Source organism: Hyla sarda, chromosome 7, assembly GCF_029499605.1.
Source record: "Hyla sarda isolate aHylSar1 chromosome 7, aHylSar1.hap1, whole genome shotgun sequence".
Classification (NCBI taxonomy): Eukaryota; Metazoa; Chordata; class Amphibia; order Anura; family Hylidae; genus Hyla; species Hyla sarda.
In genome coordinates, this window is record NC_079195.1 from 217433455 (window position 1) to 217450863 (window position 17409).

Sequence of the window (17409 nt, forward strand, 5' to 3'; positions counted from 1 at the left end):
TATACCGGAATATCAGTATAAGTTATCGGCTATCGGCCCTAACCTGCACCGATTATCGGTATCGGCCCTAAAAAAACGATATCGGTCGATCGCTATTCTGGACTACCGGATGGTCCATAGAAAAGTACTTTACAGTATGACAGATTTGTGGGTGATCTCACCAGTAACGTATAATGTAACTCTTTATTCTGCAGGGCCATCGGCTACATCATGTCGACCCTGTTTTATCCGATCATCACGTTTATCCTGATCGCCATCTGCATCTCGTACTGGGCAGTCACCGCAGTGTATCCTTTTTATCGCCTCGGTATACCGCACCTATCACAGTGCAGATCAGATCCGGGGGCTCCCAGCCAGCGGTGAACATATGGAAGTCATTACAGGGGATGATAAAATGTTTGTCCTTAACTCCGGGTACAAGGTTCCTGGCCACATCCGGAGAGTCTGTATATAAAGTGATGGCCAACAAGACCCTCTGCCAGTATGCGGGCACAGTCTGTGCACCTGAAGTAAGTCATCACATTACATAACCTTCCAGTTTGGGCACCTTCTGCCCCCATCATACATCAATAAGGGAAAGGTCTGTCTGGAAGGGGACTGACCCTTATACCTCTTCTCTTTCCAAATATTTCCTGTTAGGAGACTCCTAGAAAAAGCAGAGGCCTCCTGTGTAATACTCATGATTCTAGACCAGTGTTTCCCAACCGTGGTGCCTCCAGCTGTGGTGAAACTACAACTCCCAGCATGCCCGGACAGCCAACGGCTGTCCGGGCATGCTGGGAGTTGTAGTTTTGCAACAGCTGGAGGACCCATGGTTCGGAAACACTGCCCTAGAATCATGAGTATTACACAGGAGGCCTCTGCTTTTTCTAGGGAAGTGTTTCCCAACCATGGGTCCTCCAGCTGTGGCGAAACTACAACTCCCAAGGATCAGTCAAGGATTCATCTGTCTAATGTAGTGGTTCCCATCCATCGTGCCTCCAGCTGTTGCAAAACTACAACTCCCAGCATGCCCGGACAGCCGTTGGCTGTCCGGGCTTGCTGGGAGTTGTAGTTTTTCAACAGCTGGAGGCACCCTGGTTGGGAAACACTGTTCTAGTGTTGACCAGGGTAATGTGGGGACGTGCTCTGTATAGTAAAGAGCTGCTCATATGTCTCAATGCATCACATCCTGTGCTCCCAGCAGTTCTTATACTTCATCACTGTTTGTCTCTATTATTTTCTAGACCTTCAATACGACTAATGTGACCAAGCTGTGCCCCGGGGCTCAGTGCACGTTTGCATATTATGGGGGAGAAGGTGTCTACTATCAATACATCCTGATTTTTCAGCTTTGTAACGTCTTTGTGTTCCTGTGGCTGGTGAATTTCTCCATCGCTCTGGGGCAGTGCACTCTGGCCGGGGCATTTGCTTCCTATTATTGGGCTTTCAAGAAACCTGCTGACATCCCAGCCTGTCCACTGTTTTCATCCTTTGGGCGAGCAATAAGGTAAAATACAGAGGAGGCTAACTAGGAAGCAGACTCCAGAGCTGCACTCACTATTCTGCTGGTGAGGTCACTGTGTACATACATTACATTACTTATCCTGTACTGATCCTGAGTTATATCCTGTATTATACCCCAGAGCTGTACTCACTATTCTGCTGGTGAGGTCACTGTGTACATACATTACATTACTTATCCTGTACTGATCCTGAGTTATATCCTGTATTATACTTCAGAGCTGTACTCACTATTCTGCTGGTGAGGTCACTGTGTACATACATTACATTACTTATCCTGTACTGATCCTGAGTTATATCCTGTATTATACTTCAGAGCTGTACTCACTATTCTGCTGTGAGGTCACTGTGTACATACATTACTTATCCTGTACTGATCCTGAGTTATATCCTGTATTATACTCCAGAGCTGCACTCACTATTCTGCTGGTGAGGTCACTGTGTACATACATTACATTACTTATCCTGTACTGATCCTGAGTTATATCCTGTATTATACTGCAGAGCTGTACTCACTATTCTGCTGGTGAGGTCACTGTGTACATACATTACATTACTTATCCTGTACTGATCCTGAGTTATATCTTGTATTATACACCAGAGCTGTACTCACTATTCTGCTGGTGAGGTCACTGTGTACATACATTACATTACTTATCCTGTACTGATCCTGAGTTATATCCTGTATTATACTCCAGAGCTGCACTTACTCTTCTGCTGGTGAGGTCACTGTGTACATACATTACATTACTTATCCTGTACTGATGCTGAGTTATATCCTGTATTATACTCCAGAGCTGTACTCACTATTCTGCTGGTGGGGTCACTGTGTACATACATTACTTATCCTGTACTGATCCTGAGTTACATCCTGTATTATACACCAGAGCTGTACTCACTATTCTGCTGGTGAGATCACTGTGTACATACATTACATTACTTATCCTGTACTGATCCTGAGTTATATCCTATATTATACTCCAGAGCTGTACTCACTATTCTGCTGGTGAGGTCACTGTGTACATACATTACATTACTTATCCTGTACTGATCCTGAGTTATATCCTGTAAATCTTTTTTATTAGAAAAATGTAAATCATAACAAACACAAAAACCAGCACAACTTTGCCATAACTGAAAACAACAACATAAAATAACATAAACCCAAACTTTACATTTCAAATAAAAGAACATAAATCCTGCCTAACCGGCCAGCCCAGTTTTCCCTAGAAAATACTAGAGACACACCTTACATAACCAAATATCTAACAACACTCACATACATACTCAACTTGCGTTACCAAAAAAGAAACATAAAAATAGCACAATTTAGCTGTAACTCAAAAACACCCAAACTTGGGAAAACACATACAACAAGGACTCCCACTACACCCCATTAATTTAATATATATATGTATATATACACATACTTTTTTTTTTCCCTAATTGTTAAGAAAGAAAATTAAATCTATAACTCAAAAACACCCAAACTTGGGGAAAAGAAGACCTAGACCAAAGAAAAACTAAATCCACTACGGGATACAAAAATACCAAAGAAAAATTACTACAAAAATAACAACTGGTTCGACTGCCATAAAATAAGATAAACAAAATTATAACATATTATACATATAGACTATATACACTATATACACCTAAATATACAGAAAACTCGCCTACAAATACAATAAAACAACCTACACTAAACTGTCCCTTCACCCACACCACCCGCCCTCCTGTACATGGGTCAGAGTCCATACAGTTCATAGTCCTCAATGTCCAGTTCATAACTGACCCATGCCAGGTCCACCAAAAGAAACAACCACCACCACCCACAAATACACCCTCCCAACCTAGAACTCCTCCCAACCAACTTTATCATTATCAGCATTACAATATACTTAAACAAACAATACAACCCACTTTAGGCCCAAGTTTGGTTCCTGTAAGCCCTTCATAACCTTAACATCTGAAAACAAAACAAAAAGCTATGGTGCACATGCATTAGCCCACCACCAGGAAGAAGGATGGCAATCCTGATACATACAAAATTTATATTCTTTCCCTAACTCCACCCTACCTCTCTCCCTACCATTATCCCTAAAAATAAACTGACCCTACTATCACCCTAACCCTGTCCCTACATCACTGTCCCTAACCAAATCAAGGGTACTCTACCCAAAAGGTCTAGTACCTAGGGCACATCAAAAGAAAACCCTCTCCATAGGAGAGAAGCCCTACTGGTACCAAGACTGCCATACTCCAAAGACCTGATCTTCCCGAGGTCACCAGTGATGTTCCTACAGACCTCCACCTCGGAGAGGACTTTGCGCTGTGTAGACACTAAACACCGTGCATTCCACGTGTAGTATCTAACCACTAAACTGACTAAGAATAAAGTGCCCCGATCACGGCCACCCAGGGTCCTGAATGCCCCATAAGCCCACTCCGGATAGGTAAGGCCGGCAAGTTGACTCCAGCCAATGGAAGCACCCACCCGGTTGTAGACCCCTATATTAAAGGGACAATGAAGCAGGAAATGGTCCATGCTTTCCAGCATGTCCCCGCACTCTTCTCGGGGACACCCCCGGTCATCAGATCTCCTACACTTCAAATTGTCCCTCACATATAGCTTCCCCTGAAAGCAGCGCCAGGCCAAGTCCCAAAACTTCTGGGGGATCCTTTTCATGTTTAAAAGATACAACCCCACCCTCAGATCCCGACCTGGGCAGTCCCTGAGTGCCAGAGGCTTCTGGAAGTGGGTCAACAGAACCCGTTTGTCAAGGAACTGCCTTGACTGGGTCCTGATCTCCCACACTCCCAGACCCCACCGACGTATCGCCTTCAGAGTCGGGGTAGCGTAAGCCGGAAGATATCCATGGGGCGTACGGAGGTCCTTCACTTGCCCTCCTGTCTCCCATTCCTGGAAGAAAGGCCGAAACCACTCCCTGCAGGAGAGTACCCATGGAGGAGCCCTCTCTGACTAGGTTCGAGATGTTAGCTTTCAAGAAGGTGTTCGTTAAGAACACCACAGGGTTTACCATAGATAAACCCCCTAGTCTCCTCGTGCGGTACGTAACCTCCCTCTTGACTAGGTTCATCCTGTTCCCCCATAACAGTTGGAAAAACAGGCTGTAGATCCTAGTATAGTAAGCCTCTGGCAAGATACATACGCTGCCCAGATAGATAAACAAGGGGAGCAGGTACGATTTGATCAGGTGTACCCTTTCCCTGAGGGTCATAGACCAACCCTTCCACTGGCCACCTTCTGAGTGGCATCCTGGAGCTTACCATCCCAGTTTTTGGTGGGATAATCATCCTGGCCGAATGTGATGCCCAGAATTTTTGCTGACTCTTGGGGCCCTGGAAGGGTGTCCGGGAGATCAAACGTGGGATCTCCCCCTCCCAGCCAAAGACTTTCACACTTATCCCGGTTGATCTTAGACCCGGATGCCTCCGAGTAGCGTTCCACCTCCGACATCACCACATCAACCTCCTCTCTCGAGGACACGAAAATGGTGACATCATCAGCGTACGCCACTACTCTCTGGGCAACATCCAGCTCCGCCAGACTCATCCCGACTCCCGCCAATGGCCCACAATCTACCCTCCGGACGAAGGGGTCGATTGCGAACACGTATAAAAGCGGGCTCAAAGGACAACCCTGACGGACTCTGGACCCCACCTCAAAAGAGTGGCCAGACCAACCGTTCACCAGCGGGAAACTCTCTGCCCCTGTATACAAGATCTTAAGCCAATTAACAAAAGTACACGGTAAGCCATATCTCAGTAGGACGGACCAGAGGTAGTCATGGTTCACCCGATCAAATGCCTTGGCCTGATCCAGGGACAGCAGGTACCCCTTCCAGAGACCCGCACTACTCCGCTCCACTGCCTCCCTGACACTAAGGACCGCACTTAAGGTGCTTCGGCCTGGAACAGAGCAGTGCTGAGCCCCCGAAAGGAGCCGGGGTGCAAACTTCACCAGCCGATTAAACAGTATCTTGGCCAGAAGCTTCCTGTCCGTATTGAGAAGAGCTATGGGCCTCCAATTCTCAATACGGCTGGGATCTTTACCCTTTGAGAGAAGAATCAGGGCTGACCTCCTCATTGACTTCGGCAGAGTGCCCGAGGAGAGACACTCATTGAATACCTCAGTCAAGAGGGGAGCTAAAGACTCCTTAAAGGCCCTGTACCACTCGGATGTTAAGCCATCCGGACCTGGTGACTTCTTGGGGGCAAGCCCCTCGATCGCCAGTCTCACTTCCTCTTCCCTGATTTCTTCTGCCAAAACATCAAGAGAGGGGTCTACCCCTGGCTCAGGAATGGTTTCAGCCAGGAAAGCCGACATCCTGTCTCGATCTAGATCCTTCCTTCCCAAGAGGTGCGAGTAGAAGGATCTGACGATCTCCAGGATCCCTGATCTGGACCGATTCAGAGATCCTGTACTATCGATCAGTCCTGAAATGACTTTACTACTCACTGACATCTTACAGTTTCTGTAAGGGTCGGGCGAGCGGTATTTCCCGAAATCCCTCTCAAAAACCAAGGATGCGTGCCTATCGTACTGACACCTCATCAGCAAGGATTTCACTCTGGAGATATCCTCTCGGCTACCTCCAGTCGAAACAAGAAGCTCGAGTTTCCTCCTCAGTCCCTGATACAGGCGATACTTGTTCAGGGACCTGAGGCTCGAGAGCTGGCGGAAGAACCCCGCAACCCTCTTCTTGAATATCTCCCACCACTCTGACTTACTACTACAAAGGTCCAGTAAAGGTACCTGACTCTGAAGAAAATCCTCAAAGGACTGTCTTACCTCAGCTTCCTCCAGGAGGGACGAATTCAGCTTCCAATAACCTTTACCCATCCGGGGGGTCTCTGAAACATTCAAGGAAAAAGAAATCATACAGTGATCGGAGAACTCCACCTCAACCACGGACACTGCGGAAGAGACGGCTTCCTCCTTCAAATAAAACCTGTCTATTCTAGACCTGCAGCTACCTCGATGATAGGTGAAACCCGCGTGGCCTGAGGGGCTCCAAATGTGGGCATCCTCTAGGCGAGCTTCCCTAACTATACTATTGAGAGCTATGCTATCATAAGCCAACCGATCATTGGAACCTCTCCTATCTTGGGACCTTGTGACAGTATTGAAATCCCCTCCAAAGATCACCTGTCGGCTTGTAAAAAGAAAGGGCTTAATCCTCATAAAGAGATCTTTACGGTCCCACTTGGTTTGTGGGGCGTAGATGTTAATGAGCCGGAGCTCTTGCCCCTTCATGAGGACATCTAAGATCAGGCACCTCCCCATTTCTAACTCAATAACCCGTCGGCATTCAACCGGAGCGGTAAAAAGGACCGCCACCCCACTATACGGCTCAGCCGCAAGAGACCAGTGGGAGGGGCCGCGCCTCCACTCTCTCCTGGCTTTTACCAGAGAGGCTAGATCTGACAACCTGGTCTCCTGCAGATACAAAATATCGGCTTCAACACGGCCGAGAAAATCAAAGGCTACGAATCTAGCCGTATCAGACTTTATGCTGGCACAGTTAATAGATGCCAGCGTCAATGGGGTGAGTGCCGCCATCATGGGTGATCGAGTTAGATGGCCCTAACCCCATCATTTCTGTCTTTTCTTCACCCCCTCATCCCCAGACGAGGAGGCTTCCTTCTCTTTGGACCGTTTTTTTTATTCTGACAGGTCCATTTTTGAATCCCCATCTCCACCTGGCTCCAATTTGGCCCCATCCCCTGAGGAAATTGCCCCTTCAGGACAGGGCCCAGTTCCCCCTGGAGGCTTCCCCACTTCAGGCACCCCATCCTCGACCCCCTCCTTCAAGGAAGGGGAGGAGATGTCTTCAAGGACAGAGTACCGGTTAGAAAGATCAATCAGAGGGGGGGCAGGTAAGCTTCCGCTTGGGACCTGGTCCGTAGCACGGGGACTAGAGGGCTCCGACCTCTTCTTTCCCCTTTTATTGCCCTTCTTTTTTGGCCGCTCTTCACCCTCCTCATCCACACTTTCATAGTGGGAGGAATCGGAAAGATCGGCCTTGCTGCCCTCTTCTCTACAGATTCTCCTCATTTCCTCATCCAGCACATTCTCCTCCAGGGCCTCAGCAGTTTCAGGACTAACCTCTGGAGCAGGGTCAGAAGCTACCCCTGCCACATGGGAACTCTCCAGCTCCCTGCTCCTTCTGCGATTAGCCTCCCGCCTCAGCTTGGCGGGACTTTTCCTCTTCACTGACCCTGTTGCACCTTCACCCGCACTCGTGCCCTCCCCAGCTGAAGCAACATTACTGCCATCTCCAGCCAAGGTGACCGTCGCACGGGCAAAGGCGCTAGGACAACGGCTGAAAGGGTGTCCTAAGACACCACACAGATGACACCGGATCTGCCTACAGGATGCGGCAAGATGACCTACCCCACCGCACAGTGCACAGACCTGCACGGTACAGGCTGCGCTAAAGTGAGTGGGGCTGCCACACCTGTGACAGACCTTGGGCTGCCCCTGGTAGAAAACTTGGATTCTGTCTCTCCCAAGAAAAGCAGCTGATGGGATGTGGGCAACAGTGCTCCCCGAACGCTTCAGTTTGACGGAAAACGTCCAGGCCCCAGACCAGATCCCATGTTCATCATAGTTCTTTTTTGGCATGTCCGTCACATCCCCATATCGGCTGAGCCAGGTCATGATGTCATAGCAAGATAGTGACTCGTTACGTGTCAAAACGGTCACTTTCTTGACCAAATTCTGACGGGATATCGCCTTTACGGCAAAATCCCGCCAGCCGGGCTCGCTTTTCACCACCTCATAGTTCGACCAGAAAAGTTCCAAACCCTCTGGCCGAGCGAAGCTGATATCAAACTCGGAAGTACCGTAGGGGTGGATCAGGGCAAAGATGTCACTTGCCCTGAATTCCATCCGGAGGAGGAGCTCAACCACCTTTCCCCGAGGCGGACACGCATCTTCGCCCCTCCACACTAAACGGACCACATTCCTACGGCCACTTTCCTGCCCGGATGTCGGGAGGGACCAGACCACCTCCCCATTTTGTTCTCGGAAAGCGCCTAAGCCGTGTCTTTCTATCCAAAAAGACAGGTCAACCTCACCCCTCCCCTCTACCTGGATCGACCTGTCTCCCCTACGTAGAGCCTCCAGGAGGCGCTGTTGCAAGTGACCCCCAGAGCCAGATGGAAATGGGGATCCCCCGGCAGTGACGCTGGCATAGCTTCTGGGAGAAGCAGCCACTACCGGGGGGGCAGTCGAACCAGAAACCAAACCAGGACCATTATTCTTGACAGAAATATCAGCCATAACACCTCTCTCTCCCATTCCACTACCGCTCCTCACCTGCATTTCACTAGCACCCCTCTCTTGCACCCCACTTGCACCCCTCTCTTGCACCCCACTTGCACCCCTCTCTTTCACTCCACTTGCACCCCTCTCTTGCACCCTACTTGCACCCCTCTCTTTCACTCCACTTGCACCCCTCTCTTGCACCCCACTTGCACCCCTCTCTTTCACTCCACTTGCACCCCTCTCTTGCACCCCACTTGCACCCCTCTCTTGCACCCCACAAGTTCCCCCCTCATCCACACTGCTACCACAAATCCTCCCATGCACACCACCATCATTCACATTTTGCACATTACCATTTTTGCTCTCACTTTCACTCTTGCCTACACTCTCCCTTGGTGTGTTACAGACTGTGCTGGCTGGGTCTTTTGCATGTTTAATGGCTGCCGGTTTCAGAATTGGCGCTGCATAGTTCTTTCTTCCCGTCTCTTGGGGTGCAGACACACGCTCCGCCTCTGACATAGGTGGCCACGCCCCCTCGCAAAATGACTGTCCCTCCGGACTTACTCCCGCTACAGCCGACGCACAGGGAACCTCCCCCTTTACAGCGGAGTGCCCCCTGGCGCCAGAACCGGTACCAACCACATCACCTAGGGGACCGCCCCCTGAACCAACAGGGTCCGGTGCCCGGACACTCCCCCCCCCTCACAGGAGAATGCCCTGCAGCGCCAGGACCAGTACCGCCCACTTCAACTGAACGGGTGAATCTGCCGCCATTTTCTGGTGACTGGACACCCTCCCCCCTCACAGGAGGGTGCCCTTTTTTTTCTATAGCACCCACGGCCATTTTGGGTGCACTACTGTATCCCCCATGCTGGCCCCGCTCCACTACAGAAACGGGGTCTGGCAGGTTGGGGGACCCAGCACCCTGAGCTGACTTCTCAGCCGACTCAGACTGCTGGAAAGGAGAAAAGACAAACTTCACTTGTCCCTCAGTTTTCTTTCTTTTCTTGCCCTTTTTTTTTATTCCTCCTCTTCTCTTCTGGGCCCAAATCGTCTCCAAAAGAAAAATTTTCTAGACGGGTGGGTGACTCCTGCATTACAATCGCCCGCAGGAGACCCCCGTCTGCCAAGCCGCTGCCTTCACCGCAGTCACTGCCATCATCCTCCTCACTGGAGAGAGGTAAGGCCACCTGAGCCGGGTTTATATAGTCTGCACTCAGGGTAAGTGGGGGGTCAGGGGTAGCAATGGTGGCACATACCGATACAGTGTCCATATCCCCCTCACTCACATTGCCCTCCTCACCTCCATCACCTTCCTCCATCTCCTCCTCCTCACTGCGACAATCCTCATCTTGCTGACTTTCACAACCTCTGGAGGCCCTCATGCTGGAGAACCTCTCTTCATGAATTAGCTTCTCACCAAGAAACCCAGCACCCTCCACAATGTCCGATCTCCTCCTCACAAGCTCCTCCACCTCTTTCCTCAGAGACCTCACCTTGGTGTTGAATGCTGATCTCTTTGCCTTAGGTGCCTGATCCGCTTGATAGATGGCAAACTTTAGATCTTCTCTAAGGCCACGAAGCTGCTTTCCAAGCTGTTCATATTCAGCCATCTTCGCCTGGATTCTTGATCCAAAGGTCGCCAGTGATTCTCTGTTCCCCTTTTCCCCCCATTGCTGGGGTTGTGAGGGTCCAGAGACAGCTGCCTTCACTGCACTCCTCTGCCTGGAAGAGCTTCTTTTCCTTGCAGGGCTTTTGCTGGAGGCTTTGCAGCTCCCAGCTGAGGACGGGGGAGGGGGCACCACATTACTGTGAGCCCTGGTTGTTCTCCTAATTCCGTCCGGATTGTTGGCCGTGGCATTTTCCTTGGCACCCCCCGCCGGCCGGGTACGGGGAGTGCAAGATGAAGCTCCAGATCCCCTGGGCTCCATAGCAGGAAACCTACCCAGGTGTATGGCACACACCTGGGGAGGGGCGGAAGGAAATCACTGCTTCTGTGGAAGTCTCAGGAGCTCAGCAGAACACAACCTCTCTCCAGAGCTGTACTCACTATTCTGCTGGTGAGGTCACTGTGTACATACATTACATTACTTATCCTGTACTGATCCTGAGTTATATCCTGTATTATACTCCAGAGCTGTACTCACTATTCTGCTGGTGATATCACTGTGTACATACATTACATTACTTATCCTGTACTGATCCAGAGTTATATCCTGTATTATACTCCAGAGCTGCACTCACTATTCTGCTGGTGGGGTCACTGTGTACATACATTACATTACTTATCCTGTACTGATCCTGAGTTATATCCTGTATTATACTCCAGAGCTGTACTCACTATTCTGCTGGTGATATCACTGTGTACATACATTACATTACTTATCCTGTACTGATCCTGAGTTATATCCTGTATTATACTCCAGAGCTGTACTCACTATTCTGTTGGTGGGGTCACTGTGTACATACATTACTTATCCTGTACTGATCCTGAGTTACATCCTGTATTATACTCCAGAGCTGTACTCACTATTCTGCTGGTTGAGTCACTGTGTACATACATTACATTACATATTCTGTACTGATCCAGAGTTATATCCTGTATTATACTCCAGAGCTGCACTCACTATTCTGCTGGTGGGGTCACTGTGTACATACATTACATTACTTATCCTGTACTGATCCTGAGTTATATCCTGTATTATACTCCAGAGCTGTACTCACTATTCTGCTGGTGAGGTCACTGTGTACATACATTACATTACTTATCCTGTACTGATCCTGAGTTATATCCTGTATTATACTCCAGAGCTGTACTCACTATTCTGCTGGTGGAGTCACTGTGTACATACATAATATTACTTATACAGGGACAGTTTTTTTCCTTCATCAGATGAAACTATCCAGAATGCAAACTCCTAGAGCCACACTGACCCAGCAAGGAATGCTGGGAGATTTCAGCTCTGATTTCTGCAGAATAAGGAGTGCAGCTCAGGACTATAATATGCAGACAATATTCTGCAAGGAAAAAACCCAAGCCCCCAAAAAATGTTGAAAGATCCATAAAAACGATGTGTTTCTAATCCGGACTGGGTTGATCATTTACCTGATGAAGAACCTGGTCGGGATTAGAAACCCGTTGCCCGGTCTTTATAGATTTTTTTTTTATGTAATAAAAATCACCTTATCATCATCATCCATGTTTTATGTGATTAGCTCCATTAATCCGTTGTTTTGTTTTGGCTTTGGTTCTTTTCCTCGCACAATATTATAAGATAGATTTAATAGTGGTGTATGGGTTATGTCAAGTTCCTTGATCACCACCAAGTGACCTATAGTGGAATTACATTTTTGTATTTTTCCAGTAGGACAAGCTGAGCATCACATAAGGCTGCTTCACATGACAGACAATCTCTGCAGGAGACTGTAAAGCTGGAAGAGTACTGTGGGCCCTGCACCGTGTACTAACTTCTACCCTGCTTTCCCAGTCATCTGAAGAGAAAATCTTTCTGGTAAAGCAGCCATGTTGGAGCTCTTCAGGAGACTGGAAAAGCTGGGTGGTATGCAATATACAGACAGGGCTCACAGTATTTCCCCAGCTTTCCATGTCTCCTGAAGAGAATGTATGTCTGGTGAAGAAGCCTTATTGAAGTGTTTTAGGAGACTGGGAAAGCTGGTTGGCCCGCATAATGCTTGCCACCCAGCCTTTCCAGTCTCCTAAAGCCCCAGCAGTGATAGGCAGCTCAGTACAGTGCTGCCATACCCTCCCCTGCCCCCACACTGATATGTTCTCTCCCCCTCACTCTTCTCTCAGTCTGCAATAAATCTTCTCTCCCCCACCAGCCCTGTCCCCTCTCTACCTGATCCCACACTAACTCTTCTCTGAACCAGCCTGCCCAATAGTTAAATCATACTTTACCATGAGGTTGGTCTGGCGGCAGGATGTTTTAAACTCCCAGGCAATCTCCGCAGCCCAAGAGTAACACGATCAGAAGATGTACCCAAATAGCATAGACTTGCATGAGACTTCGGTACATCTCCTGATCGTGTTACTTTCGGGCTGCGGAGATGGATATTGTTGGTATCGGGACATCCCTTAAAGGGGTACTCCGGTGAAAACCTTTTTTCTTTTAAATCAACTGGTGCCAGAAAGTTTAACATATTTGTAAATTACTTCTATTAAAAAATCTTAATCCTTCCAGTACTTATTAGCTGTTGAATGCAACAGAGGAAATTCCTTTCTTTTTTGGAACACTGATGACATCACGAGCACAGTGCTCTCTGCTGACATCTCTGTCCATTTTAGAAACCGTGCATAGCAGATGTATGCTAAGGGCAGCATGGTGGCTCAGTGGTTAGCACTGCTGCCTTGCAGTGCTGGGGCCTTGGGTTCAAATCCCACTAAGGACAACAATAAATAAATAAAGACTTATTATAATAACGTCAGCAGAGAGCACTGTGATTAGAGATGAGCAAACTTACAGTAAATTCGATTCGTCACGAACTTCTCGGCTCGGCAGTTGATGACTTTTCCTGCATAAATTAGTTCAGCTTTCCGGTGCTCCGGTGGGCTGGAAAAGGTGGATACAGTCCTAGGAGACTCTTTCCTAGGAATGTATCCACCTTTTCCAGCCCACCGGAGCACCTGAAGGCTGAACTAATTTACGCAGGAAAAGACATCAACTGCCGAGCCGAGAAGTTCGTGACGAATCGAATTTACTGTAAGTTCGCTCATCTCTACTCGTGATGTCATCAGAGAGCATTCCAAAAAGAAAAGAATTTCCTCTGTAGTATTCAGCAGCTAATAAGTACAGGAAGGATTAAGATTTTTTTATAGAAGTAATTTACAAATCTAATTAACTTTCCGGAGCCAGTTGATTTAAAAGAAAAAAGGTTTTCACCGGAGTACCCCTTTAACTCTTTATTTTTGATTGACATCTAAGTAACATGTGTACCAAGTTTAATCGAACTAACTCCAGCCGTTCAGAAGTTTTGCTGGAACATACATACGTTGAGTATATATATATATATATATATATATATATATATATATATATATATATATATATATGTATATATATACACACACACAGTGGTCCCTCAACATACGATGGTAATCCGTTCCAAACAGACCATCGTTTGTTGAAACCATCGTATGTTGAGGGATCCGTGCAATGGAAAGTATAGGACAGTGGTCTACAACCTGTGGACCCCCAGATGGAGGTCGGCAGGTTGTAGACCACTGTTAGAGGAAGTTGTACTCACCTGTCCCCGCCGCTCCGGACCGTCACCGCTGCCCTCCATCGCTGATGCTGCGTCACCGTGGTGTCCCCGACGCTCCGGCAAGGCCTTTGCTTCCCCAGCATCCTCGCTTTCCGTCGCCGCCATCACGTCGCTACACATGACACTCCTATTGGATGACGGGATGGCGTGCGCAGTGACGTGATGACGTTGGAGGAGAGCGCCGACGATGCAGAGAATCCCAAAGAGGACGCGTCGGAGCCCCGAGGACAGTGATCGTCAGCGGACCACATGGGGCACCGTAACCGGCTATCCGGTGGCAGCTGAAGCAGTCTGCGCTGCCGGATAGCCGTTTATGCGATGGCCCCGACATACAAAAGCATCGTATGTTGATGCTGCCTTCAACATGCGATGGCCTCTGAGAGTGATCGTATGTTGAAATTATCGTATGTCGGGGCCATCGAAGGTCGAGGGGTCACTGTATATGTATATATATATATATATATATATATATATATATATATATATGGATGATTTAAATAAAATAATAAGTTTTCAATAGATCTGTATTATAGATAGGTTAATAGGCAATAGCATACAGCATGTATAACAGGGTCATGTCTGAAGTATTTATTACAATGGAAAATGTTTTTCTTCTTCTTTATATTACAAAGTGGCCCGTAGGGGTGCTACATGATGGGAGTTGAAACAGCTGGAGAGTCACAGGTTGAGGAACATTTTTCTAAAGGTGCCCATACACCTTATACTTAAAGGGGTTCTCCACCCCTAGACATCTTATCACCTATTCAAATGATAGGGGATAAGATGCCTGATGGCGAGGGGCCCGCCGCTGGGACCCCTGCGATCTCTGTCCAGCATCCGGCGTTTGTTTAGAACGCTGGGTGCGGGTGGCGGGGTCGTGAGGTCATGGCTACGCTCCTCTTGACGCCACGTCACACCCCCTCAATGAAAGTTTATGGGAGGGGGCATGACACGCCCCCTCCCATAGACTTGCAATGAGGGGTGTGGTGTGACATCACAAGGGACGTAGCCATGACCTCACAACCCCGCCGCCCACTCCACATTTTGTTCCGAACACTGGGGCAGCGGAGTACCCCTTTAAGCTGGCTGAACCCACTGCCTTGGTGGCTTCCATTAACTGTCTAAGGAGCATGGTGGCCTCTTGACTCTCTACCGGCAGTGGATTTCAGTATAGAGAAGGATAGCCATGTTAGGTTTTTTCCACCCGACCTTTTGTTCAGGGAGCAATAAGCTGGCACCAGAGGAGTCCGACTCTCACTTACCCCTCCCCATAGACAACACTTGAAATTTTGGCTCCCCAACATTCATGCTCATGGGAAGGTCAAGAGATATAACTGTGTCCGAGAGAAGTATAGGGCTGACACTTATTGAAAAAGTATGGTCACACTCCGGTGGAAAACATTATTATTATTTTTTTAATCAACTGGTGCCAGAAAGTTAAACAGATTTGTAAATGACTTCTATTAAAAAATCTTTTCCCTTCCAGCACTTTTTAGCAGCTGTATGCTACAGAGGAAATTTTTTTATTTTTGAATTTCTTTTTTGTCTTGTCCACAGTGCTCTCTGCTGACACCTGATGTCAATATCAGGAACTGTCCAGAGCAGGAGAAAATCCCCATAGCAAACCTATGCTGCTCTGGACAGTTCCTGACACGGACAGAGGTGTCAGCAGAGAGCACTGTGGACAAGACAAAAAGAAATTCAAAAAGAAAAGAATTTCCCTTGTAGCATACAGCTGCTTAAAAGTACTGGAAGGGTAAAGATTTTTTAATAGAAGTAATTTACAAATCTGTTTAACTTTCTGGCACCAGTTGATTTAAAAAAAAAAATTTATTTTCCACCGGAGTACCCCTTTAACCCCTTCCCGACCTATGACATACCTGTACGTCATGGGTGGCAAGGTGTTCCCGACCCATGACATACAGGTACGTCATGAACATTTTTGCCGCTACTCGTGGCATCCCGCAGCGCCCGGAAGGATGGTGGCTATCATTGATAGCCAGCCATCTTACCATGCGACCACGGGGGGTTTCATCCCCCACCGCCCCCAGCGATCGCTGCTATTAGCTGGTCAAATCTGACTAGCTGATAGCAGCGTTTCGCTATGAAAATACGTGTGTGAGTCTGGATCACGGGGATCGGGACACACACCGCTCTGCTAAGTGTCCCTGACCCGTCCCCCGGCGTCACTTACCCGGCCATGCGGTGTCCCGAGCGGTCCCGGCACGAGCGACGTCCTCCAGGCGGTCCCGGCGTTGGTGCGTCCCGGCGGTGAGTTTCCGGCAGCAGTGCGACATCTTCATTGGCAGCAGTGAGATCGCCGTAAAGCGATCTCACTGCTGCCTCTGGGAGTTTCAAAACTGCAACTCCCAGCATGCCCAGACAGCCTTTGGCTTTCTGGGCATGCTGGGAGTTGTAGTTTTGCAACATCTGGAGGTCCTCAGTTTGGAGACCACTGTATAATGGTCTCCAATCTGTGCTCTTCCAGATGTTGCAAAACTACAAATCTCAGCATGCTCAGTCTGTCCAGGCATGCTGGGAGTTGTAGTTCTCTAACATCTAAAAGAGCACAGATTGGAGACCATTATACAGTGGTCTCCAAACTGTGGACCTCCAGATGTTGCAAAACTACAACTCCCAGCATGCCCAGACTGCCCAAGCATGCTGGAAGTTGTAGTTCGGCAACATATGATCCTTCAGATATTGCCAAACTACAACTTCCAGCATGCCTGGGCAGTCTGGGCATGCTGGGAGTTGTAGTTTTGCAACAACTGGAGGCACACTAGTTGGGAAACATTGTCCGTTTCCTACCTCAGTGCCTCCAGCTGTTGCAAAACTATAACTCCCAGCATGCACTGACAGACCATGCATGCTGGGAGTTGTAGTTTTGCAACAGCTGGAGGAACACTGTTTGGAAACACTAAGTTTGGTTGCAAAACACTTGAAAGTTTATTACTTAACTTAGTGTTTCCAAACCAGTGTTCCTCCAGCTTTTGCAAAACTACAACTCCCAGCATGCACGGACAGCCAAAGGGCATGCTCGGAGTTTGCAACAGCTGGATGTTTGCCCCCTCCCCCCAATGTGAATGTACAGGGTACACTCACATGGGCGGAGGTTTAGTGAGTGCTGCAAGTTTGAGATGGCGCAAATTTTGCGCTGCAGCTCCACCTTCCAGCGGCAAACTTGCTGTGAACCTCTGCCCATGCGACTGTACCCTAAAAACACTACACTACACTAACACTAACCTAAAATAAAAAGTAAAAAACACTACATATACACATATCCCTACACAGCCCCCCCTCCCCAAGAAAATGAAAAACGTCTG

At 48.2% G+C, this 17409-nt stretch overlaps 2 protein-coding genes across 4 annotated transcripts in view; one reads left to right on the top strand and one right to left on the bottom strand.

Annotated features, from left to right (window-relative positions):
* Positions 1-17409, bottom strand: part of RABGGTB (Rab geranylgeranyltransferase subunit beta) — a 220597-nt gene that overhangs the window by 188711 nt on the left and 14477 nt on the right. The window lies entirely within an intron of this gene.
* SLC44A5 (solute carrier family 44 member 5) overlaps positions 1-17409 on the top strand; it is a 135108-nt gene that overhangs the window by 98996 nt on the left and 18703 nt on the right. For all 3 annotated transcript variants that reach the window (XM_056532684.1, XM_056532683.1, XM_056532685.1), the window contains exons 13-15: positions 195-287; positions 422-509; positions 1227-1489. In XM_056532684.1, coding sequence (XP_056388659.1) covers positions 195-287; positions 422-509; positions 1227-1489 — 444 coding nt within the window. The remainder of the gene's footprint in view (positions 1-194; positions 288-421; positions 510-1226; positions 1490-17409) is intronic.